Source organism: Amblyraja radiata, chromosome 24, assembly GCF_010909765.2.
Source record: "Amblyraja radiata isolate CabotCenter1 chromosome 24, sAmbRad1.1.pri, whole genome shotgun sequence".
Classification (NCBI taxonomy): Eukaryota; Metazoa; Chordata; class Chondrichthyes; order Rajiformes; family Rajidae; genus Amblyraja; species Amblyraja radiata.
This window is the reverse complement of record NC_045979.1, coordinates 36,444,429-36,471,160: the sequence shown is the minus strand read 5'-3', so window position 1 is coordinate 36,471,160 and position 26,732 is coordinate 36,444,429. Positions and strand designations below refer to the sequence as shown.

The following is a 26,732-nucleotide window of genomic DNA, read 5'->3' as shown; positions in this document are numbered from 1 at the left end:
GATGGGCAACGCAACCGCCATCTGCTCTGACAAGACGGGGACCCTCACCATGAACAGAATGACAGTGGTCCAGTCGTACATCGGGGAAACTCACTACCGGCAGGTCCCAGCCCCCGACGCTATCTTGCCCAAGGTGTTGGAACGTCTTGTCAACGGCATAGCCGTCAACTCTGCCTACACCACCAAAATACTGGTGAGTGAGTGCCGGCTGGAATGAGCTCCTTGTTCTGGAGTGTCGGCTTGACAAGAGCTGAAATGTTTGTCCAGCGGTCGAGAGCTAATGACAAATCTGTTCCTTTTGGAAGGAGTTTAGCGTTCAGCTTTTCCAAAGTCGTATACTTGTATCCTCGAGTGCAAACGGCCTTTTATGGTCATCTGTATATCAGGCCCACTAGCCTGGCATAAACAGTATTAACAAGGTTGTCTCGTGAACAAGACAAATGGCCGTAAGTCCACTTTTCACTGGTTTGTAAATCTTGTAAAATGTGTGGCCGTGTAATATATATCGCGCTGAATTTGTTTAAAAGGACACAGAGTGCTGGAGTAACTCAGCGGGTCAGGCAGCATCTGTGGAGAACATGGATAGGTGACGTTTCACAGAGTGCTGGAGTAACTCAGCGGGTCAGGCAGCATTTGTGGAGAACATGGATAGGTGACGTTTCACAGAGTGCTGGAGTAACTCAGCGGGTGCAGCAGCATCTATGGAGCTAAGGAAATAGGCAACGTTTCGGGCCGAAACCCGTAAGGGTTTCGGCCCGAAACGTTGCCTATTTCCGGAAGGGTTTTGGCCCGAAACATTGCCTATTTCCTTAGCTCCATAGATGCTGCTGCACCATAACTCAGTGGGTCAGGCAGCATCTGTGGAGAACATGGATAGGTGACGTTTCACAGAGTGCTGGAGTAACTCCGCGGGTCAGGCAGCATCTGTGGAGAGAGGGGATGGGTGACGTTTCGTGTTGGAACCTTTCCTCAGACAGAAAGGGGTTTCAGTTTTCCAATCTGAGGAAGATTTCCGACCCAAAACGTCATCTATCCATTTTCTCCAGAGATTCTGCCTGACCCGCTGAGTTACTCCAGCACTCTGTGTCTTATCTTAAGAATTTAATTGTGTAGGAAGGAACTGCAGTTGCTGGTGTACACCGAAGATAGACACAAAATGCTGGAGTAACTCAGCGGGTCAGGCAGCATCTCTGGAGAGAAGGAACAGGTGACATAGATACATAGAAAACAGGTGCAGGAGTAGGCCATTCGGCCCTTCGAGCCTGCACCACCATTCAATATGATCATGGCTGATCATCCAACTCAGTATCCTGTACCTGCCTTCTCTCCATACCCCCTGATCCCTTTAGCCACAAGGGCCACATCCAACTCCCTCTTAAATATAGCCAATGAACTGTGGCCTCAACTACATTATGTGGCAGAGAATTCCACAGATTCACCACTCTCTGTGTGAAAAATGATTTTCTCATCTCAGTCGTAAAAGATTTCCCCCTTATCCTTAAACTGTGACCCCTTGTTCAGGACTTCCCCAACATCGGGAACAATCTTCCTGCATCTAGCCTGTCCAACCCCTTAGGAATTGTGTAAGTTTCTATAAGATCCCCCCTCAATCTTCTACGTTTCTATAAGATAGACGTTTCGGGTCGGGGTTAAATGTCATGTTTGGCTCCATGTGGCGATTGAACCCTGTTGACTTGCTTGACCCTGGTTGTTGGTGTGTGCTTGGTCCCCGACAGCCCCCCGAGAAGGAAGGCGGACGTGCGCGCCACGTGGGCAACAAGACGGAGTGCGCTCTGCTGGGATTCGTGCTGGACCTGAAGCAGGATTACCAAGCCGTGCGCAACGAGATCCCGGAGGAGAAGCTCTACAAGGTGTACACCTTCAACTCCGCGCGCAAGTCCATGAGCACGGTGCTGAAGAACGCCGACGGAAGCTTCCGCATGTACAGCAAGGGGGCGTCCGAGATCATCTTGCGCAAGTGAGCACTCTACGCTTCGTTAACGTTCAGAGCATTCCGTGCCCATCGCAGTGTTTGCTTTAATAGCAGCACTTTTTGGGTTTTTTTCAAATCAAAAATATTAATTCAAACATTAAAATAGTATTTTAATAGCACAATAAAACAAAATCAGAACCGTGATTGCAGCATCTTGCACTGAAAGGTTCTATCAAGAGGTTGTTTTATTTAGACATTACATGGTTGGTGTCCATGCAAGTTTGGGCCTCTTAACATTTGTCACTGCTGCTGCTGCTGCTGAACGAGGATGTTGTCCACATTGGTGGCAAAAACAGGAAGGCAGATTACTATCTAAATGGCGTCAAGTTGGGAAATGGGGAAGTACAACAGGATCTGGGGGTCCTTATACATCAGTCTATGAGAGTAAGCATGCAGGTACAGCAGGCAGTGAAGAAAGTGAATGGCATGTTGGCCTTTATAACAAGAGGAATCGAATATAGGAGCAAAGAGGTCCTTCTGCAGCTGTACAGGGCCCTGGTGAGACCACACCTGGAGTATTGTGTGCAATTTTGGTCCCCTAATTTGAGGAAGGACATTCTTGCTATTGAGGGAGTGCAGCGTAGGTTTACAAGGTTAATTCCCGGGATGGCGGGACTGTCATATGCTGAGAGAATGGAGCGGCTGGGCTTGTACACTCTGGAGATTAGAAGGATGAGAGGGGATCTCATTGAAACGTATAAGATTGTTAAGGGTTTGGACACGCTAGAGGCAGGAAACATGTTCCCGATGTTGGGGGAGTCCAGAACCAGGGGCCACACAGTTTAAGAATAAGGAGTAAGCCATTTAGAATGGAGACGAGGAAACAATTTTTCTCACAGAGAGTGGTGAGTCTGTGGAATCCTAGTGTTAGTGTGCGGGGTGAGCGCTGGTCAGCACGGACTCGGTGGGCCGAAGGGCCTGTTTCCGCGATGGATCTTGAAGTCTAAAGTTTCCCACAGCAAAGTGTCCATTTGCAAGGTTCCATAAGCTGGGTTGCTTACACCTAACATCAACAGTGTTTAATTTTAGAGATTTAATGACCACATTGACTGTTAAATCCTTGTTATTTACGTCTTGTTCCTGTCTTGCCAGAACTGTGATTTGTTACCATGCATTCATTGTTGATACGTGCTATACTGGGCCTCCGTTAGACTTTATAGATACAGCACGGAAACAGGCCCTGACCAGCGAGTCCCGCACACTAACACTACCCTACACACACCAGGGACAATTCCCAATTTCCAGAAGCCAATTAACCTACAAACCCGCACGTCTTTGGGGCGTGGGAGGAAACCGAAGATCTCGGAGAAAACCCACGCAGGTCACTGGGAGAACGTACAAACTCCGTAGTCGGGATTGAACCCGGGTCCCTGGCGCTGTGAGGCAGCAGCTCTACCCACTGCGCCACTGGTCTTGAAATAACTTTTCAGCGCGAGGTGACGCAATCAAACCAAATACTGGGATGGACGCAGAATGACCAAACACTTCGGACAAAGATAGTTTAGACAATGTTGCTACGGCATCGCACTCGAAACGGCGAATTAGCTGGTTGGCAGCAAAGAGGGTCAGCTGATGGTCAGACCACTCACGGCCGAACCCTCGTCAGGGGTTACTCGGACTGTCACGTGACGTCCTGAGTTAAGGGGAGTGTCCTGCTGCATAAGCAGACCTCACCTTGAGATCAGGAGTCGACAGGTAGCTGCACTCGAGACAATAGACAATAGGTGCAGGAGTAGGCCTCCAGAGAACTACAAAGTAAAGACAGAATTCAATTCAAAATAGACAATAGGTGCAGGAGTAGGCCATTCGGCCCTTCGAGTCAGCACCGCCATTCAATGTGATCATGGCTGATCATCCCCAATCAGTACCCCGTTCCTGCCTTCCCCCCATTTCCCCTGACTCCGCTATCTTTAAGAGCCCTATCTAGCTCTCTCTTTAAAGCATCCAGAGAACCGGCCTCCACCGCCCTCTGAGGCAGAGAATTCCACAGACTCACCACTCTCTGTGAGAAAAAGTGTTTTCTCGTCTCCGTTCTAAATGGCTTACCCCTTATTCTTAAACTGTGGCCCCTGGTTCTGTTTCTTGCCTCTAGTGTGTCCAAGCCCTTAACAATCTTATGTGTTTCAATGAGATCTCCTCTCATCCTCCTAAACTCCAGAGTGTAGAAGCCCAGCCGCTCCATTCTCTCAGCATATGACAGTCCCGCCATCCCGGGAATTAACCTAGTATCAGCATCAGAGGTCAGGATTGAACCTGGGTCTCTGGCGCTGTGAGGCAGCAACTCTACCGCTGCACCACTGCGCCACCCAGATAGTATAATCTTGAGCCAAGCGCAGTGCTGGAGGAAAACTCAAGTGGGTCAGGCAGCATGTGTGGGAAGGGGATTGTTAAGGGCTTGGTCACGCTAGAGGCAGGAAACATGTTCCCGATGTTGGGGGAGTCCAGAACCAGGGGCCACACAGTTTAAGAATAAGGGGTAAGCCATTTAGAACGGAGACGAGAAAACACTTTTTCTCACAGAGAGTGGTGAGTCTGTGGAATTCTCTGCCTCAGAGGACGGTGGAGGCCGGTTCTCTGGATGCTTTCAAGAGAGAGCTAGATAGGGCTCTTAAAGATAGCGGAGTCAGGGGAAATGGGGAGAAGGCAGGAACGGGGTACTGATTGGGGATGATCAGCCATGATCACATTGAATGGCGGTGCTGGCTCGAAGGGCCGAATGGCCTACTCCTGCACCTATTGTCTATTTTGAATTGAATTCTGTCTTTACTTTGTGTGCTAGTCATGTCTCTACTATTTATTTCATTCCCCTTACATGTTTTTCCTCTACCTGCTAGATTTTTGTACGGTGTCCTTGAGACTCTTGAAAGGCGCCCATAAATAAAATGTATTATTATTATTATTATTATTATTGTCTATTGGCATGGGCGGATGACGTTTCAGGTTGGAGCCCTTCCTCAGACCGATGATCAAAGTGCCGGATATCGTGCGTGCGACCGATCTCGCGCTAAAAAATAAAATGTTGTCACTTTATTATTTTTCAGGTGCACTAAACTAGTGAATAAGAGCGGGGACATTGTGGCCTTCAAGGCGAGAGACCGAGACGAGATGGTGAAGAAAGTGATCGAGCCCATGGCTTGCGAAGGTCTACGTACCATCTGCCTGGCCTTCAGGGACTTTGTCAAAGAACCGGAGTGGGACAACGAGAACGAGATTCTCAACGACCTGACATGCCTTACGGTGGTCGGCATCGAAGACCCAGTCCGTCCGGAGGTAAATAACTGGGACCGGAGTGGATGTGGGGAGGAGGAGGTTTCCACTCGTGGGAGAGACTGCATCACACACGGAGGTGGACAAAAAATGCTAGAGAAACTCAGCGGGTGAGGCAGCATCTATGAAGCGAAGGAATGTCCTTTAATTCTGAGGCTGTGACCTCTGGTCCTAGTCAAGTCAAGTCAAGTATATTCGCCACATACACACACGAGATGTGCAGTGAAATGAAAAGTGTCAATGCTCGCGGACTTTGTGCAAAAAGACAAACAGACAGACTACAAACAGAATGGAACAGAATCACATATTTTCCATATTACATATTGTGGGCGGAAGGAAAAAGGGAAAAAACAGCAATTTTAAAAAAAAGCAGTAGAGTGTTTCAGTAGAGTTAGTCCCTGGTGAGATAGGAGTTTACAGTCCGAATGGCCTCTGGGAAGAAACTCCTTCTCAACCTCTCCGTTCTCACAGCATGGCAACGGAGGCGTTTGCCTGACCGTAGCAGCTGGAACAGTCCGTTGCAGGGGTGGAAGGGGTCTCCCATGATTTTATTGGCTCTGGAGTTGCACCTCCTGATGTATAGTTCCTGCAGGGGGGGCGAGTGTAGTTCCCATAGTGCGTTCGGCCGAACGCACTACTCTCTGCAGAGCCTTCTTGTCCTGGGCAGAGCAATTCCCAAACCAAATTGTGATGTTCCCGGACAAGATGCTTCCCACAGCCGCTGAGTAGAAGCACTGGAGGATCCTCGGAGACACTCTGAATTTCCTCAATTGCCTGAGGTGGTAAAGGCGCTGCCTTGCCTTACTCACCAGTGCTGCAGCGTGTGATGCCTGTTGCAGGGGTGGAAGGGGTCTTCACCTCTCCCACCAGTGGAAACATAGAAACATAGAAAATAGGTGCAGGAGTAGGCCATTCGGCCCTTCGAGCCTGCACCGCCATTCAATATGATCATGGCTGATCATCCAACTCAGTATCCTGAAACATCCTCTCCACATCCACTCGATCCGGGCCTTTCACTATTCGGTAAGTTTCAATGAGGCACCCCCTCATCCTTCTGAACTCCAGCGAGTACAGGCCCAGTGCTGTGAAAATAGTGGAACTCCAAGCGTGGCATACACCGGGTAAAGTGAGACTGGTGTCAGTGAATATTTATGCTTCCATGCTGGTTAAAGGGGTCATATTGTGTCTGTGTGTTCCACCAATAAGCTTAAGATGAATAGTCCAGTATACTTCTGCTGGAGAAACTCAGCGGGTGAGGCAGCATCTATGGAGCGAAGGGATAGGTGACGTTTCGGGTCGAGACCCGGAAGGGTCTCGACCTGAAACGTCACCTATTCCTTCGCTCCATAGATGCTGCCTCACCCTTAAGGGTCTCGACCCGAAACGTCCATAGATGCTGCCTCACCCGCTGAGTTTCTCCAGCATTTTTGTCTCCCAGTGTTCTCGACCCGAAACGTCGCCTATTTCCTTCGCTCCATAGACGCTGCCTCACCCGCTGAGTTTCTCCAGCATTTTTGTCTACCTTCGATTTTTTCCCGCACCTGCAGTTCCTTCTTAAACATCACAGATGCAGAGATCAACAAAATTCAATAAATTAATAATAATAATAATAATAATAATAATAATAATAATGCATTTTATTTGCTGGCGCCTTTCTGGACACCCAAGGACACCTTACAGGACATAAAATCACAATACATTTATCAATATTAAAATCAAGTTGATTAAAAACGAAAAACAAAAAAATACACAAAACATTTTAAGTCATTAAAATCAGGGTGAACATGGTGGAAGTTATGTCGGGTATGCTAATCTAAACAGGTGTGTTTTGAGTTGTGATTTGAATTGATCGATAGTGTCCAGGTGACGGATGGGAGGTGGGAGAGTGTTCCAGAGACGTCGGGCAGAGCAGCTGAAGGCTCTGGCACCCATGGTGCTGAGTCTAAATGTGGGGACAGTTAAAATTGCAGCTGAGGAGGGACGAAGTGACCGGTAAAGAGTGTATGGCAGCAGCAGGTCAGAGAGGTATTGGGGAGCAAGGTGGTGTAGGGCTTTGAAGGTCAGCAGTAAAATCTTGTAGTTAATCCGGTGGTGCACACACAGGGAGCCAGTGGAGCTGAGTGAGGATGGGTGTGATGTGGTCCGATGATCTGGTGCGGGTGATGATCCGGGCTGCAGAGTTCTGAATGCATTGGAGGCGATGAAGAAGTTTATTGGAGGTGCAAGTGAGGAGGGCGTTGCAGTAATCGATGCGGGATGTGACCAGAGCGTGGATGAGGACTTTTGTCTTGTCTTTGGAGAGGGAGGGGCGGAGTCTGGAGATGTTGCGGAGATGAAAGTATGCAGAGCGTGTGATATTGCTGATGTGGGGGCCAAAGGAAAGTGTACTGTCCAGAATGACGCCGAGACCTTTGACATGGGAGGAGGTGGGTATGTGTGAGCCATCAACTGAAATGGTGAACGGGTGGGTTTTGGAGAGGGTGGACTTTGAGCCAATTAGCATGATTTCTGTTTTATTTCCATTGAGTTTTAGAAGGTTGAGTGACATCCAGTTGCTGATAGCTTGAAGACAGGTGGTGAGGGCAGTTGGGGGAAGGGAGGTGTTTGGTTTTGTGGAGAGGTAAAGTTGTGTATCATCGGCGTAGCAGTGAAAATTGATTCCAAAATGACGGAGAATATTGCCAAGAGGTTGAAAATAGATGATAAAAAGCAGTGGCCCCAGCAGCACCGATCCCTGAGGAACACCATGGGTGACTGTGGCAGTTGTGGATGTGACTTTATTTCCCTGGATGAACTGTTTTCTGTCGTGTAGATAGGACCTGAACCAAAGTAGTGCATTGTTGTTGATGCCGGTGGCAGATAGACGTTCCAGAAGACTTGGGTGGGAGATGGTGTCAAAGGCTGCTGTCAGGTCGAGGAGGATCAGGATGGATAAGTGGCCTGTGTCACCTGCGAGAAGGAGATCATTTGTAATTTTTACCAAGGCTGTTTCAGTGCTGTGATTGTGGCGAAAACCGGACTGAAATGGTCAGTAATAACTAATAATAGTAGCTGGCTATATCAGTGCAAAGACCGGTGTCCGTAGTCCAAGCAATGTCACAGTCCAGAGATCCCAGGAGTGAGTGGGTTAACATACGATGAGCGTTTGTTGGCACTGGGCCTGTACTCGCTGGAGTTTAGAAGGTTGAGGGGGGGACCTCATTGAAACGTACAGAATAGTGAAAGGCTTGGATAGAGTGGATGTGGAGAGGATGTTTCCACTGGTGGGAGAGTCTAGGACCAGAGGGCACAGCCTCAGAATTAAAGGGCGCTCTTTTAGAAAGGAGGTGAGGAGGAACTTCTTTAGTCAGAGGGTAGTTAACCTGTGGAACTCAATAGACAATAGACAATAGGTGCAGGAGTAGGCCATTCGGCCCTTCGAGCCAGCACCGCCATTCAATGTGATCATGGCTGATCATCCACAATCAGTACCCCGTTCCTGCCTTCTCCCTATATCCCTTGACTCTGCTATCTTTAAGAGCCCTATCTAGTTCCCTCTTGATCACCATAAAGATTGTTCAGGGCTTAGACGCACTAGAGGCGGGAAACATGTTCCCGATGTTGGGGGAGTCCAGAACCAGGGGCCATGCACAGTTTAAGAATAAGGGGTAAGCCATTTCGAACGGAGACGAGGAAACACTTTTTCTCACAGAGAGTGGTGAGTCTGTGGAATTCCCTGCCTCAGAGGGCGGTGGAGGCCGGTTCTCTGGATGCTTTCACGAGAGAGCTGGATAGGGCTCTTAAAGATAGCGGAGTCAGGGGATATGGTGGAGAAGGCAGGAACGGGGTACTGATTGTGGACGATCAGCCATGATCACATTGAATGGCGGTGCTGGCTCGAATGGCTCGAATGGCCGACTCCTGCACCTATTGTCTGTTGTTAGAATGTCCCAGAGTGGGTGAACTGGGGGTGAGCATCAGTGTACAATCCGCTTGGACAGCTCGTGCAACCTAACGTTGAGTTCTCGAATTCTGCGCCACTCTGACCTCCCTTTTCACCTCTGGACTTTATCCACCCCATCTGCCAATGAACCCCCCCCCCACACCCGTTTGGAGTTTGGACCTTAGAGATCCAGCGCGGGAACAGGCCCTTCGGCCCACCGAGTCCGCGCCGACCAGCGATCCCCTGCCGGGGATCGCTGGTCGGCGCGCACTCGGTGGGCCGAAGGGCCTGTTTCCGCGCTGGCTCTCTCCTGCGCACACGCACACGCACACACACACACACACACACACACACACACACACACACACACACACACACACACACACACACACACACACTAGGGACAATCTACAATTTTTACCGAAGCCAATCAACCAATTAACCCGCTAGTCCTTCGCGTGTGGGAGGAAACCGGAGCACCCGGAGAAAACCCACACAGGTCACAGGGAGAACCTACAAACCAAATACAGACAGCACCCGAGGTCGGGGATTGAACCCGGGCCCCTGGTGCTGTGAGGCAGCAACTATACCGCTGCGGCACCGCGCCGCCCCCTAACCCTGTATCCACCAACGTGGAAGCAGGCCCTTCGGCCCGTCGAGACTTTGTCCTGCTCCCACCTGTTTTCCAGCTCTCTCTCCCCGACCACAATGGGTTTTAAGGAGGGCCCCGGTGTAAGCTACCCATGTTGTCCAGAGATGCTGCCTGACCCGCTGAGTTACTCCAGCACTCTGTTAAACGTCACCTATCCATGTTCTCCACAGATGCTGCCTGACCCGCTGAGTTACTCCAGCACTCTGTGTCTAACCCAGCTACATATTTGATGCATCATTAAAATTGATTTTTATGACTGACTCTTCTTGCAACTTACTGGCAGAACAATGATACTAAAAGGGTGAACGCCCAACTCTCGTTTCCTGCCAGCTGTTACTCAGTTACACTCAACCTCTTTATATTTAACTCGTTTTTTCCTCTCATCATTCATGACTCCAGCTGCTTTTTGACTCAGAGGGATTCTCGGAGGATGAGTGTGTGATGGAGGGGAATAACCTCATGAGGGGTACAGGCAGGGCGATTGCACGTTGGTGAGGCCACACTTAGTCACGAGATGCAGCGTGGAAACAGGCCCTTCGGCCCACCGAGTCCACACTGACCCGTAAACTAGTGCTATCCTGCAAACTACGAACACTTTACAGATAGACAGATACATGGATAGGGCAGGTTTGGGGGGATATGGGCAGGTGGGACTAGTGTAGCTGGGACATTTAAACAATAGACATTAGGTGCAGGAGTAGGCCATTCGGCCCTTCGAGCCAGCACCGCCATTCAATGTGATCATGGCTGATCATCCCCAATCAGTACCCCGTTCCTGCCTTCTCCCCATATCCCTGACCCCGCTATTTTTAAGAGCCCTGTCTAGCTTTCTCTTGAAAGCATCCAGAGAACCGGCCTCCACCGCCCTCTGAGGCAGAGAATTCCACAGACTCACAACTCTCTGTGAGAAAAAGTGTTTCCTCGTCTCCGTTCTAAATGGCTTACCCCTTATTCTTAAACTGTGTGGCCCCTGGTTCTGGACTCCCCCAACATCGGGAACATGTTTCCTGCCTCTAGCGTGTCCAAACCCTTAATAGATTAGATTCAACTTTATTTTCATTGCACATAGTACAAGTACAGGTACAAGGAAACGCTGTGTTGCATCTATCCAACGTGCTAAGTAGTAAAATGCTGATGAAGACAATATATACAAATGAGGATATATAGGTGTATGTACATAGGCATATACATATATACAGATAGTTGTTAAGGTGCAAAAGATTGACAGGTGCTATATTCTGTGATATAATCTTATATGTTTCAATGAGATCTCCTCTCATCCTTCTAAACTCCAGAGTGTACAAGCCCAGCCGCTCCATTCTCTCAGCATATGACAGTCCCGCCATCCCGGGAATTAACCTTGTAAACCTACGCTGGGCTCCCTCAATAGCAAGGATAATGGAACCAGACCATGGACTGGATGAGAATGAGTTATAGACAATGAAACTCACCAGAACGACAGTGAAACTAGTACAACCACCTTTAGAGATATTAATATTCATAACTGAAGAAGGGTTTCGGCCCGAAACGTCGCCTATTTCCTTCGCTCCATAGATGCTGCTGCACCCGCTGAGTTTCTCCAGCTTTTTTGTGTACCTTTAAGATTCATAACGCTGGGTTGTAAGCTGGCCTAGTCATTTCTAGTTTCACTGTTGTCCTGTTGAGCCTCATTGTGGATAACTCATTCTCACCTCGCCCACAGCTAGCAATGGCCTGTTTCCTTTATCATCCATACTTTTTATGCATATCTTACATCCATTTGTTTTGTGTAGAAAGGCAGATCAGATATACTAGATATAAGTGTAGCAGGGACTGCAGGTGCTGGTTTAAACAAACCGAGGAAAGACACAAAAAGCTGGAGTGACTCAAGAGGGACTAGGGAGCTCTAGGGGCTAGTGGAGTCAAGGGATATGTGGAGAAGGCAGGCACGGGTTATTGATCGGGGACGATCAGCCATGATCACAATGAATGGCGGTGCTGGCTCGAAGGGCCGAATGGCCTCCTCCTGCGCCTACTTTCTATGTTTCTATGGGACAGGCAGCATCTCTGGAGAGAAGGAATGGGTGACGTTTTGGGTCAGACTGAAGATGGGTCTCGACTCGAAACGTCACCCATTCATTTGTTCTGCAGTATATCTCTCTCTTTGAAGGATAGTGGCCATTCAGTACAGGGGGAATTAAGGGTCAGTAGTTAGAGTCATAGAGTGATACAGTGCGGAAACAGGCCCGACTTGCCCACACCGGCTACACTAGTCCCACCTTCTCGAATTTGACCCATTATCCCTCCAAACCTGTCCTATCCATGTACCTGTCTAACTGTTCCTTAAACGTTGGGATAGTCCCTGCCTCAACTACCTCCTCTGGCAGCTCGTTCCATACACCCACGCCCTCTGTGTGGAAAAGGTACCCCTTCTTTTCCCCTTCACCTTGAACCTATGTCCTCTGGTCCTCGACTCACCTCCTCTGGGCAAGAGCCTCTGGGCACTGACAGAGACATTCTAATCCTGCTTACAAATAAATATGAATAAAACTAGCATTCCAACCGAGAGTCCAGGGTCACACAGATGCCCTTCAAAGTTAAGTTAGTAATTTTCTGGTTTGCAAGTGGCGGTTTTGCAACCTCCAATTTAGGAAAGAGCCTGCCAGCGATGGTAAATAAAATAACAGCTTGCCAGTATTAATACCGAGGGAAATCATAGGTTGTAACGTCTCAGTTAAATTTAGAAAGGACAGAGTTAGTGGAAGAGACACACAATTCTTTTATTAGTCTGCAAAGTATAAGGTGTCAACAGCAAATGGCAGAGAGCAGTCACAGAGTCTCACCGCATGGAAGGAAACAGGCCCTTCAGCCCGACACCATCGTTCTAGTCGAAGATAGACACAAAATGCTGGAGTAACTCAGCGGGACAGGCGGCATCTCTGGAGAGAAGAAATGGGTGACGTTTTGGGTCGGGTCTGAAGAAGGGTCTCGACCCGAAACGTCGCCACTGGATTTTGAAATGTTCAAACTCTTTTGGCGACACTGATATGACGCCGGCAGTCGCCGAAACAAATCGCCAAATGGGACTGGCCCGTTCGTTTTTAGTTTTAGCGATGCATCGCGGAAACAGGCACTTCTCCAGCCCGCCGGATGGCGATCCCCGCACGCTAACATTATCCCACACACACTAGGGACAATTTCACCATTTTAGGGACAAACCTGCACGTCTTCGGAGTGCGGGAGGAAACCGGAGCACCCGGAGAAAACCCAGTCAGCACGAACAAACTCGGGCACAGACAGCGCCCGTAGTCGGGATGGAACCCGGGTCTCTGGCGCTGTGAGGCAGCAACTCTACCGCTGCGCCACCATGCTGGCCAATAGTTCAACACTGTAGTGCTTGATTGGTCACGTATGTAACTGCAAAGTGAAATACGTTTTACATAGATTGCGCAATTTTTGGCGCCGTTATTCAAAGTCCAAAGTCCGCTGTACTGGAGCGGTTCCCGTGAACCGATATCCCTCTCCTCTCCTTGTCTGGTTATCTCTGTGGCTTTGAAATTTCCCTCCTGGAGAGAAGGTTCTTTCTTTCTTTATGGGGGACGAGAGATGGCACAATGGGCTAAGGCTGGCAACCTGAAGGTGGCCGGTTCGAATCCTGCTTGGAGTGTGTACTGTCGTTGTGTCCTTGGGCAAGACACTTCACCCACCTTTGCCTGTGTGTGAATGTGTGTGAGTGATTGGTGGTGGTCGGAGGGGCCGTAGGCGCAGATTGGCAGCCACGCTTCCGTCAGTCTGCCCCAGGGCAGCTGTGGCTACAGAAGTAGCTTACCACCACCGAGTGTGACTGAGGAGTGAATGAATAATGCGATGTAAAGCGCCTTGAGTATTAGAAAGGCGCTATATAAATCCCATCCATTATTATTATTATTATTTCTTTCTTTCTTTATTTCTTTCTTTCTTTTAAAATCTTTTTATTCGTTTTGTTTCAAACGCAAAAACAAAAGAACAAAAAAGTTATGATAAACATAACGGTGATATTAATACATTCAAGATTCAAGAGAGTTTATTGTCATGTGTCCCAGATAGGACAATGAAAAGCTTGCTTTGCTTCAGCACAACAGAACATAGTAGGCATTGACGACAGAACAGATCAGTGTGTCCATATACCATTGTATAAATATATACATAGGGATCAGGGTTACATTAATGGTAGACAAAAGTGCTGGTGAAACTCAGCGGGACAGGCAGCATCTCTGGAGAGAAGCAACGGGTCCAGACCCTTCTTCAGCCTGAGAGTGAGGGGAGAGGGAGACACAGAGATATAGAAGTGTAAGGTGTGAAAATGAGAGATCAAAGGGGAGGAATGTAGAATGGTCGTTGTTAGCTGGGGGTGAAGGTGACAACGAGGCGCACAAAGTAATATTTAATCAGGAGAATCAGACTGGTGGGAGAACTAGGATGGGAAGGGGCGGAGAGAGAGGGAAAGCAAGGGCTACGTGAAGTTAGAGAAGTCAATGTTCATACCGCTGGGGTGTAGGCTGCCCAAGCGAAATATGAGGTGCTGTTCCTCCAATTTGCGCTGGGCCTCTCTCTGACAGTGGAGGAGGCCCAGGACGGGAGTCCCAGGTCAGTGTGGGAATGGGGGGGGGGGGGGTGGTTGTCCTAGTCCCTAGGGAGTCAGTCCCCAGTGTGTGTAGGATCGGGGTGATGGCTGGACTCTGTGGGCCAAAGGTCTGTATGTCTAAAGTTAACTAAACCAAGCAGGTGGGATTTTCCCCACTGAGTTCTTAGAATAAAGGGGAGGTCATTTAAGACTGAGGTGAGAAAAAACTTTTTCACCCAGAGAGTGGTGAATTTGTGGAATTCCCTGCCACAGAGGGCAGTGGAGGCCAAGTCACTGGATGGATTTAAGAGAGAGTTAGATAGAGCTCTAGGGGCTGGTGGAGTCAAGGGATATGGGGAGAAGGCTGGCACGGGTTATTGATAGGGGATGATCAGCCATGATCACAATGAATGGCGGTGCTGGCTCGAAGAGCCGAATGGCCTCCTCCTGCACCTATTTTCTATGTTTCTTTGTTTCTATGAGTTACTCCAGCATTTTGTGTCGATCTTCGATGTAAACCAGCATCTGCAGTTCCCTTCCCCGCACAGGTGGGATTTTTGCGCTGTCTTTTCTGACCGGGTTGGAGTTGAAGTCTTCTTAAATGTTTTTTTTTAATTGAAGTAATGAACAACGATAATTATGAGCCTGTCGAATTGATAATTTATGAATTGATGCCGAACCGAGCAATTGGTCTAAATAATATATATATCGCCATGTACCTGATACCTTGCCTGATGTCTTTGTTCCTAATTTAAATTCTTTTGAAGTCACATGCTGAACTTGTTCACAGTACGGACAGAAATGCTTATTAACTATAAATAAACAGGTCCACAAACTGTTTGGTTGCTTCCATTATCCCAATGAAGATAATTACACCTCTGTCAACTAACTTTATTCCTGGATGAAAGGTGTTTATTATTTCACATCGACCTATGTTCCTGTTTATTCCCCTTTAACCGTTTCCCTGCCATCGCTCTACCGCTGATGAACCAAACAGCCTGCGCAAGATTGTACGAGTTTTGAGGAGCCCAGTGTGTCGGGCAGCATCCGGAGAGAAAGCACAGGCGACGTTTTGGGTCGGGGCCCTGCTTCAGAATTCCCCCACCTGAAACATAGTCTGTCAAAGAGTGACACAGCGTGGAAACAGGACCATCGGCCCAACTTGCCCACACCGGCCAACGTGTCCCATCTACACGAGGCCCACCTGCCTGCATTTGGCCCACAGCCCCTCCAACCCCATCCCATTCATATACCTGTCTAAATGTTTTTTAAAAGTTTAAGAATAAGGGGTAAGCCGTTTAGAACGGAGACGAGGAAACACTTTTTCTCACAGAGAATTATGAGTCTGTGGAATTCTCTGCCTCAGAGGGTGGTGGAGGCAGGTTCTTTCTGGATGCTTTCAAGAGAGAGCTAGATAGGGCTCTTAAAGATAGCGGAGTCAGGGGATATGGGGAGAAGGCAGGAACGGGGTACTGATTGTGGATGATCAGCCATGATCACATTGAATGGCGGTGCTGGCTTGAAGGGCCGAATGGCCTACTCCTGCACCTATTGTCTATTATTAACAAAATAGTGTGATTAATGTTGGTTTGACGTTTCTTGTGCGGTGTTTGGTGCTGATGTTTGCAGTTGTGCCCTGGCTGTCTATCCATTCTGAACCTTCTGAATGTTGTAGTCGGCAGTTCAGTACTCTGCGTATCGCCAACTTGGGCAATTTAACATTTACACCAAGCCATTTAACCTACAAACCTGTACGTCTTTGGAGTGTGGGAGGAAACCGAAGATCCCGGAGAAAACCCACGGGGAGAAGGTACAAACTCCGTACAGACAGCGCCCGTGGTCGGGATCGAACCCGGGTCTCTGGCGCTGATTTTTCTGTAAGGCAGTAACTGTACCGCTGTGCCACTGTGACCGCCCATTGTGTAACTTGTGTGTGTGTGTGTGTGTTTGCCGTTGCAGGTCCCAGATGCTATAACCAAATGCCAGCGGGCTGGGATCACAGTGCGGATGGTGACTGGTGACAACATTAACACCGCGCGGGCCATCGCCACCAAGTGCGGCATCATCAACCCCGGCGACGACTTCCTGTGTCTGGAAGGCAAGGAGTTCAACCGGCTGATCCGCAACGAAAAGGGCGAGGTGTGTGGTGTGTTTTTTTTAAATCAAAAATATTGATTCAAATATAAAAATAGTATTTGCAACACAATAAAACAAACCAGAACCCACCGCCATAGTACACGACAAAACAAATATACTACTCGAAGGGCTGAATGGCCTCCTCCTGCACCTATTTTCTATGTTTACTAAACAAATTCAAGTCAAGTCACATTTATTTTTATAGCACATTTAAAAAACAACTCTGGTTGGCCAAAATGCTTTACATTTGTTATAAGAATAGTATAAACAAACAACAGTGGTTCATAGATGAAATACAAACATCACTACATACATATAGACCTCGCTTAGAGGACGTCAAGAAAGGCTTGAGAGTATATATATTACAATTCTTGTCCAGGATACATTCCACGCCCCGCGGTGCCCAATGGTCCCGGAAATCCCCCAGCGGGTAGTACCTTTCTAGTAGCACCCGGGCGCAGACGTAACGCCGGAAAACGGGCAGTCAGGCAGCTGGCTCGGGCAGAGCCCTCTTCCGCCTGGCGCCGTGACTCGCGGATGGCCAGCTTGGCCAGGCCCAGGAGCAACCCCGACCAGGACATCTTCAGCCCGAGGTGTGTGCTGGTGGTTGGCCAAACCTAGGGTGCGGTGTGTGACTCTCGCCGACTGTCTCACTCCCAAATCAGGGACAAAAGGTCAAAATACGGGACAAATTCCCGACGGCGGTTCGTTGACCGACTGGGCCGTGGCTGGGTGAATGATGAGTTGGCCCCGGGTGCTGGACTGCACACAAAGCCCAGCCGGCGGGGCCAGCTGAGGAGTTTTGGCCCGGGGGCCGCGCAACGTCGCGCGCAAAGTCAGGCGCCCCATCCAACTCATGAACCGATGATCGGCCGTGAGAAGGAGGGGATGTGGTGGTGGTGTCGGCGGTCAGCGAAGGTCCGAAGGTCGGACAGCTGGCCGGGCTGCCGACCGATCGACGGGGCCACGGGCGAGGCACTGATGCTGCTGCTGCTGCTGCACTCCATGGGCTGCACCACGTCGGGACGGGTGAGGCGGGGCCGGACGACCCGACAGTCCCCTCGACCCGAGTAGTAGCGGTCAAATACAGGACAAGGGCGGTCCTGTACGGGGCAAACCAATTTAGCCCCAATATACGGGATGTCCCGGCTAATACGGGACAGTTGGCAACACTAAATATAACCGAGTATAGAAGGATGAGGTGGGGGGGGGGGGGGCGCATGGAAACGTACAGAATAGTGAAAGTTTTTGGTCAGAGTGGATGTGGGAGAGTCTAGGACCAGAGGTCACAGCCTCAGAATTAAGGGACGCTCATTTAGGAAGGAGATGAGGAGAAATGTCTTTAGTCAGAGGGTGGTGAATCTGTGGAATTCTTTGCCACAGAAGGCAAGTTTGTGTATATTTTTAAGGCAGAGATAGATAGATTCTTGATTAGTGCGGGTGTCAGATGTTATGGGGAGAAGGCAGGAGAATGGGGTTAGGAGGGGGAGATAGATCAGCCATGATTGAATGGCGGAATAGACTTGATGTGCCGAATGGCCTAATTCTGCTCCTATCACTTATGACATAACATAGCAGAGGTCTGCTGTGGTGCGGGGACATCCCTCATAGAACATCGCAACATGCAGGAACAGGAACAATGCCCAATATTATTCATGTTCATAAATTATAGGAGCAGAATAAGGCCATTCGGCCCATCGAGTCTACTCCGCCATTGAATCATGGCTGCTCTATCTCTCCCTCCTAACCCCATTCTCCACTTTCTTCCCATAACCCCTGACACCCGAACTAATCCATCTCTCTCTGCCTTAAACATATCCCATTGACTTGGCCTCCACAGCCTTCTGTGGCAATGAATCCCGCAGATTCACCACCCTCTGATAAAGAAATTCCTCCTCATTTTCCTTTTAAATGTCCCAATTGTCCCGTCCTCTAGCAGTTCCTCGGGCAGCTTGTTCCACGCATCCACCTGAGAAAAAAAAATTCCCACCTGACTCTTTTAAACCTCTTACATATTTGTGGTGTTGAATCATAATTTTACACACTTCTAGCAGGTCTTCTGTCAGCCACCGACGCTCCATGGAAAACAATCCAAGTATGTCCCATCTCTCCTTCTTGGTAATGCCCTCGAATCCAGGCATCATTCTCGCAAAAAATGTAGAAACAAGGGTTCCAACCTGATACATCACCAATCCATGTTCTCCAGAGATGCTGCCCGATCCACTCAGTTACTCCGGCACTTTGTCACCTTTCATAACATCATTCAAGGTGTTCTGGTTTCAATGAGATACCCTCTCATCCTTCTAAACTCCAGAGTGTACAAGCCCAGCTGCTCCATTCTCTCAGCATATGACAGTCCCGCCATCCCGGGAATTAACCTTGTAAACCTACGCTGCACTCCCTCAATAGCAAGAATGTCCTTCCTCAAATTAGGGGGGGGGGGGGGGAAACCAAGGGTGACAAAGTTAGATAAATCAATATCCTGGGTTGAATCTGAAGAAGGGTCTCGACCCGAAACGTCACCCATTCCTTCTCTCCAGAGATGCTGCCGGTCCCGCTGAGTTACTCCAGCATTTTGTGTCTGTCCGCTGGGCCCTTCGGCCTAACTTGGCCACGCCGCCCAAGATGCCTAACCCAGTTCATTTGCAACGTTTAACCGCTTGTGTTAACATGTAATCAGCGATCTGCTTCATGAATCATTCTTTGTTCTCTCTGCAGGTGGAGCAAGAACGTCTGGACAAGGTCTGGCCAAACCTCCGTGTCCTCGCCCGATCGTCCCCGACTGATAAACACACGCTGGTCAAAGGTATTAGTCGTAGACGGAGTGATACAGCGTGGAAACAGGCCCTTCGGCCCAGCTCCCCCATGCCCACCAACATGCCCCATCTACACCAGTCCCACCTGCCTGCGTTAGGCCCCACATCCCTCCAAACCTGTCCTATCCATGTACCTGTCTGAATGTCTCCTACACAGAGAGTGGTGAATCTGTGGAATTCTCTGCCACAGAAAGTAGTTGAGGCCAGTTGATTGGCTATATTTAAGAGGGAGTTAGATGTGGCCCTTGTGCCTAAAGGGATCAGGGGGTATGGAGAGAAGGCAGGTACAGGATACTGTGTTGGATGATCAGCCGTGATCATGTTGAATGGCGGTGCAGGCTTGAAGGGCCGAATGGCCTACTCCTGCACCTATTTTCTATGCTTCTAAACATTGCAACAGCCCCTGCCTCAACTACCTCCTCCGGCAGCTCGTTCCATACACCCACCACCCTTTGTGTAAAAAAATCTTACCCCTCAGATTCCCATTGAATTTCTTCCCCCCCCCCCCTCCCCTCCTCACCTTAAACCTATGTCCTCTGGTCCTCGATTCCTGTACTCTGGGCAAAAGATCTGCATTTACCCAATTTACCCAAAATTCCTCACATGTGTTTGAGAAGGAACTGCAGATGCTGGAAAATCGAAGGTAGACAAAAGTGCTGGAGAAACTCAGCGGGTGCAGCAGCATCTATGGAGCGAAGGAAATAGGCAACGTTTCGGGACGAAACCCTTCTGGGTTTCGGCCCGAAACGTTGCCTATTTCCAGTAGGGTTTCGGCCCGAAACGTTACCTATTTCCAGTAGGGTTTCGGCCCGAAACGTTGCCTATTTCCTTCGCTCCATAGATGCTGCCGCACCCGCTGAGTTTCTCCAGCACTTTTGTCTAGCTATTCCTCAACTGGCTTTGTACACCTCTATAAGATCATGTACACCTCACCCAGATCAAAATATCAGTTCTTCTAAAGAAGCACTGTGTATTAACACCACTGTTTTGTTTCCTGCTCATCTGTGTAACTGGATCTACAGTGCAAAGGTCGCAGTTTCTATTTTGGATTGTAATTCAGATTACGAATGGCTTTGAACGAGGGGGAGGATGAGAGACGAGAGATCTCTCAACAGCTTTAATGAAACAGTCGCTGTTTCTGTAGGAAGGAACTGCAGATGCTGGTTTACAAGGGGTAGGCCCATTTAGAACGGAGATGAGGAAAACCCTTTTCACAGGCAGAGAGTTGTGAGTCTGTGGAATTCCCTGCCTCAGAAGGCGGTGGAGGCCGGTTCTCTGGATGCTTTCATGAGAGAGTTAGATAGAGCTCTTAAAATTAGCGGAGTCAGGGGATATTGGGGAAGTCCAGAACAAGGGGTCACAGTTTAAGGATAAGGGGGAAATCTTTTAGGGCCGAGATGAGAAAAAAAAATTTCACACACAGAGTGGTGAGTCTGTGGAATTCTCTGCCACAGAAAGTAGTTGAGGCCAGTTCATTGGCTATATTTAAGAGGGAGTTAGATGTGGCCCTTGTGGCTAAAGGGATCAGGGGGTATGGAGAGAAGGCAGGTACAGGATACTGAGTTGGATGATCAGCCATGATCATATTGAATGGCGCTGCTGGCTCGAAGGGCCGAATGGCCTACTCCTGCACCTATTTTCTATGTTTCTATATGGGGAGAAGGCAGGAACGGGGTACTGATTGTGGATGATCAGCCATGATCACATTGAATGGCAGTGCTGGCTCGAAGGGCCGAATGGTCGACTCCTGAGCCTATTGTCTATTGTCTAATTCGAAGGTAGACACAAAATGCTGGAGTAACTCAGCGGGACAGGCAGCATCTCTGGAGAGAAGGAATGGGTGACGTTTCGGGTCGGGTCTGAAGAAGGGTCTCGACCCGAAACGTCACCCATTCCTTCTTTCCAGAGATGCTGCCTCACCCGCTGAGTCCCTGTTTCTGACTGAGTTTAGTTTGAGTTGAGTTTAGTTTCTGAGTTGAGTTTATTGTCACGTGTACCGAGGTACAGTGGAAAGCTTTCTGTTGCGTGCTAACCAGTCAGTGGAAAGACAATACATGATCACAATGGAGCCGTCCACAGTGTACAGATACAGGATAAAGGGAATAACCTGAATAATGTTTACTGCAAGGTCAAGGCCGATCAGAGATAGTCCGAGGGTCTCCAGTGAGGTAGATCGTAGCTCAGGACCGCTCTCTAGTTGGTGAGAAGACAGTTCAGTTGCCTGATAACAGCCGGGAAGAAACTGCCCCTGAATCTGGAGGTGTGTGTGCGTTTTCACACTTCTGTACCTCTTGCCCGATGGGAGAGGGGAGCAGAGGGAGTGACCGGGGGTGAGACTGGTCCTTGATGATGCTGCTAGCCTTGCCGAGGCAGCGTGAGGTGTAGATGGAGTCAATGGAGGAAGGGAGGGGTTTGAAATAGTCACACAGCACGGAAACAGGCCCTTCGGCCCACCTTACCCATGCCAACCAAGATGCCCCATCTACACTAGTCCCACATACCAACGTTTGGCCCATATCCCTCTAAACCTAAGACACATAATGCTGGAGATTGTCCACTTTGGTGGCAAGAACAAAAGGCAAATTATTTTCTGAGTGATGTCAGATTAGGAAAAGGGGAGATGCAACGAGACCTGGGGGTCCTTGTACATCAGTCACTGAAAGTAATCTTGCAGGTACAGCAGGCAGTGAAGAAAGCGAATGGCATGTTGGCCTTTATAACAAGAGGCCGGTGATCAGTGATCGCTCAGCCCCCCCCCCCCCCCCCCACTTTCTGGATGATCATATTGGCTTGAAGGGCTGAATGGCCTACTCCTGCACCTTTTTCCTATGTTTCTAACCAACGTGAATGGGTGATCGCTGGTCAGCATGGACTAAGTGGGCCAAAGGGCCTGTTTTCAAGTCGTGGGGGTGAAGCCTGTATAGTCGCCCAAAGAGTCGTACCTTTTTCTGGTCAAACATTTTCAACATGTTTGAAATTTTCGGCCACCTGCCGCGACTCTGACGGATGCCGGCAGTCGCCGAAAAAAACTCGTGTAAGTGGGACAGGCCCTTGCGCCATTGTGCCTTTGTGATACTGTTGCTATTTTTGGTCGACTCACGTAGCATTTTGTTTGCTGTCCAGCAGGCGAAATAATGTCTCTCCGATTAGGCGCCGTTTCGTGCCGGAGTTTAAACGGCCATCTTTTGTTGCCGCAGGTATTATTGACAGCACCATCGGCGAGATGCGGCAGGTGGTGGCGGTGACGGGCGACGGGACGAATGATGGACCGGCGCTGAAGAAGGCGGATGTTGGCTTCGCCATGGTACGCTTCCCCTTCCCTCATCACATTGCCGGATCGGCACGGCCTCGCCGCCGGTAGAGTTGCTAGCCACGCAGCGCTCTCAGCGGCAGAGACCCGGGTCTCGATTCCGACCACGGGCGCTGTCTGCGCGGGGTTTGTACGTTCTCCCCGTGACCCGCGTGGGTTTCCTCGAAGATCTTCGGTTTCAATAAACAATAGGTGCAGGAGTAGGCCATTTGGCCTTTCGAGCCAGCACCGCCATTCAATGTGATCATGGCTGATCATCCCCAATCAGTACCCCGTTCCTGCCTTCTCCCCATATCCCCTGACCCCACTATCTTTAAGAGCCCTATCTAGCTCCCTCTTGAAAGCATCCAGAGAACCGGCCTCCACCGCCCTCTGAGGCAGAGAATTCCACAGACTCACAACTCTCTCTGAGAAAAAGTGTTTCCTCGACTCCGTTCTAAATGGCTTACTCCTTATTCTTAAACTGTGTGGCCCCTGGTTCTGGACTCCCCCAACATCGGGAACATGTTTCCTGCCTCTAGCGTGTCCAAGCCCTTAACAATCTTATATGTTTCAATGAGATACCCTCTCATCCTTCTAAACTCCAGAGTGTACAAGCCCAGCTGCCCCATTCTCTCAGCATATGACAGTCCCGTCATCCCGGGAATTAACCTTGTATCAGCATCAGAGGTCAGGATCCATTCTCTGTTCCATTCTCTCTCCAAGACCTACAATAGACATTTAGACAATAGGTGCAGGAGTAGGCCATTCAGCCCTTCGAGCAAGCACCGCCATTCATTGTGATATAGGGTATGGTAGGGAGTGCAACGAGGAGCATGTGACGAGCGTGTGTTGTGCTTGTGCTTCCACAGGGGATCGCAGGGACGGACGTGGCCAAAGAGGCGTCGGACATCATCCTGACCGACGACAACTTCAACAGCATCGTCAAGGCCGTGATGTGGGGCCGTAACGTCTACGACAGCATCTCCAAGTTCCTGCAGTTCCAGCTGACCGTCAATGTGGTGGCAGTCATTGTGGCCTTTACTGGTGCCTGCATCACGCAGGTACATAGAAACATGGAAACATAGACAACAGGTGCAGGAGTAGAGGCCATTCGGCCCTTCGAGCCTGCACCGCCATTCAATGTGATCATGGCTGATCATCCAACTCAGTATCCTGTACCAGCCTTCTCTCCATACCCCCTGATCCCTTTAGCCACAAGGGCCACATCTAACTCCCTCTTAAATATAGCCAATGAACTGTGGCCTCAACTACCTTCTGTGGCAGAGAATTCCACAGATTCACCACTCTCTGTGTGAAAAAGGTTTTCCTCATCTCGGTCCTAAAAGATTTCCCCCTTATCCTTAAACTGTGACCCCTTGTTCTGGACTTACCCAACATCGGGAACAATCTTCCTGCATCAAGCCTGTCCAACCCCTTAAGAATTTTGTACGTTTCTATAAGATCCCCCCTCAATCTTCTAAATTCTAGCGTGTACAAGCCGAGTCTATCCAGTCTTTCTTCATATGAAAGTCCTGACAGACCCTTGAGCCCTAGAACCAAACAAAACTAAACTAAACTGAACAGCCTCCGCCACTTCCAGCTTGACGCCATCTTTCCTGTAACACGGTGCCCAAGGCTCTCTGCGTTAAATTGTAATTAAGTGTCTTTGGTAGCAATAAATGTTATAGTACGGGGCGGCACTGTGGCGCAGCGGTAGAGTTGCCCCCTCTCGGCGCCGGAGACCCAGGTTCGATCCCGACTACGGACGCTGTCTGTACAGAGTTTGCACGTTGTCCCCGTGACCCGAAACGTCACCTATTCCTTCGCTCCAGAGATGCTGCCTCACCTGCTGAGTTTCTCCAGCATTTTTGTCTCCCAGGGTCTCGATCCGAAACGTCGCCTATTTCCTTTGCTCCATAGATGCTGCCTCATCTGCTGAGTTTCTCCAGCATCTATGGAGCGAAGGAATAGGTGACGTTTCGGGTGGATAACTGTAAAATTGTCGCTAGTGTGCGGAGGATAGTATTAGTGTGCGGTGTGGGTGGGGCGAAGGGCCTGATTTTCGTGCTGTATCTCTGAACTAAGCTACCAATTTGCTCCCCACACCAGGATTCTCCTCTGAAAGCGGTTCAGATGTTGTGGGTCAACCTGATCATGGACACCTTTGCTTCCTTGGCCCTGGCGACAGAACCCCCCACCGAGTCGCTTCTGCTGCGCAGGCCCTACGGCAGGAACAAGCCGCTCATCTCCCGCACCATGATGAAGAACATCCTTGGCCATGGGGTCTACCAGCTCACCATCATCTTCACCCTCCTCTTTGCTGGTCAGTCTGCTCGCCCGGTTTGCGCTTTGTGATTGGGTTTTCGTTCTTTCGATAGACGATAGACAATAGGTGCAGGAGTAGGCCATTCGGCCCTTCGAGACAGCACTGCCATTCAATGTGATCATGGCTGATCATCCCCAATCAGTACCCCGTTTCTGCCTTCTCCCCATATCCCCTGACTCCACTATCTTTAAGAGCCCTATCTAGTTCTCTCTTGAAAGTATCCGGGCCCTTTGTCCCACCGAGTCCGCGGCAAACAGTGCTCACCAATATACTACTTCTATCCCATGCACTCGGGATAATTTCCATGGGGCCAACTGACCTACTTCCTGCACGTCTTTGGGATGTGGGAGGAAACCGGAGCAGCCGGTTTTAGTTTCGGTGGTGGACCCGCACCGTGTTCTGATTGGCCACCTCGTAATGAACAGTACGCGCGTAGAGTGATACAGCGTGGAAACAGGCCCTTCGGCCCATCTTGCCCACACCGGCCAACATGTCCCAGCTACACTAGTCCCACCCGCCTGCGTTTGGCCCATATCCCTCCATACCTTCACTGGCTTCCCATCTCCCACCGGATCACCTACAAATTCCTGATCCTCACCTACAAAGCCCTCCACCATCTGGCCCCCCCCATATCTCACTGACCTCCTCTCCCCCTACCAACCCTCACGGTCCCTCAGATCCACATCAGCCGGTCTCCTCTCCATCCACAAGTCCAACCTCCGCAGTTTTGGGGACAGAGCCTTCTCCAGGGCAGCTCCCAGGCTCTGGAACTCCCTCCCCCAACTGATCCGCAATTCCGTGTCCCTCACCATCTTCCAGTCCCGCCTCAAGACCCATATCTTCACCGCTGCCTATCCTTAGCCCCACGTCCCCCTCCATTTTCATCTGTGCATTAATTGCCTCATATTGTGTTTTGTATTGAATTCTGTCTTTACTTTGTGTACTAGTCATGTCTCTACTATTTATTTCATTCCCCTTACATGTTTTTCCTCTACCTGCTAAATTTTTGTAAGGTGTCCTTGAGACTCTTGAAAGGCGCCCATAAATAAAATGTATTATTATTATTATTATTATTATTATACCTGACCTGTCCATGTACCTGTCTAACTGTTTCTTAAACATTGCGATAGTCCCAGCCTCAACTACCTCCTCCGGCAGCTCGTTCCATACACCCACCACCCTCTGTGTGAAAAAGATGTCCCTCAGATTCCTATTAAATCTTTCCCCCCTTCACCGTAAACCTGTGTCCTCTGGTCCTCGATTCCCCTACTCTGGGCAAGAGGTTCAGTGCGTCTACCCGATCTATTCCTCTCATGATTTGGTGACAATTCAATGCAAGAAGAAAGGTTTGATTCCACCTGCAAGGTCTTTCCACTGTGGTTCTGAGAAATTTAATTTAGTTTAGAGATATAGCACGGAAACAGGCCCTTCGTCCCACCGAGTCCGCACCGACCAGCGATCCCCGCACACTAGCACTATCCTACACACACTAGGGACAATTTATATTTTCACCAAGCCGATTAACCTTCAAGCCTGCACATCTTTGGAGGAAACCGAAGATCTCGGAGAAAACCCACGCAGGTCACGGGGAGAACGTGCAAACTCCGTGTGGACAGCACCCGTAGTCAGGATTGAATTCAGATCTCTGGGGCTGTGAGGCAGTAGCCCTACCACCTCCCGGTATAAGGTCATAAGTGATAGGAGTAGAATGAGGCCATTCAGCCCATCAAGTCTACTCCGTCATTC

General features: G+C 49.5%; 1 protein-coding gene across 1 annotated transcript in view; it reads left to right on the top strand.

Annotated features, from left to right (window-relative positions):
- Position 1: 1 nt before the first annotated feature.
- LOC116987041 (plasma membrane calcium-transporting ATPase 1-like) overlaps positions 2-26,732 on the top strand; it is a 42,753-nt gene continuing 16,022 nt past the window's right edge. Inside the window, exons 1-8 of the mRNA XM_033042930.1 lie at positions 2-193; positions 1,737-1,978; positions 5,035-5,263; positions 16,376-16,555; positions 19,271-19,358; positions 22,566-22,672; positions 23,530-23,721; positions 24,770-24,983. Coding sequence (XP_032898821.1) covers positions 2-193; positions 1,737-1,978; positions 5,035-5,263; positions 16,376-16,555; positions 19,271-19,358; positions 22,566-22,672; positions 23,530-23,721; positions 24,770-24,983 — 1,444 coding nt within the window. The remainder of the gene's footprint in view (positions 194-1,736; positions 1,979-5,034; positions 5,264-16,375; positions 16,556-19,270; positions 19,359-22,565; positions 22,673-23,529; positions 23,722-24,769; positions 24,984-26,732) is intronic.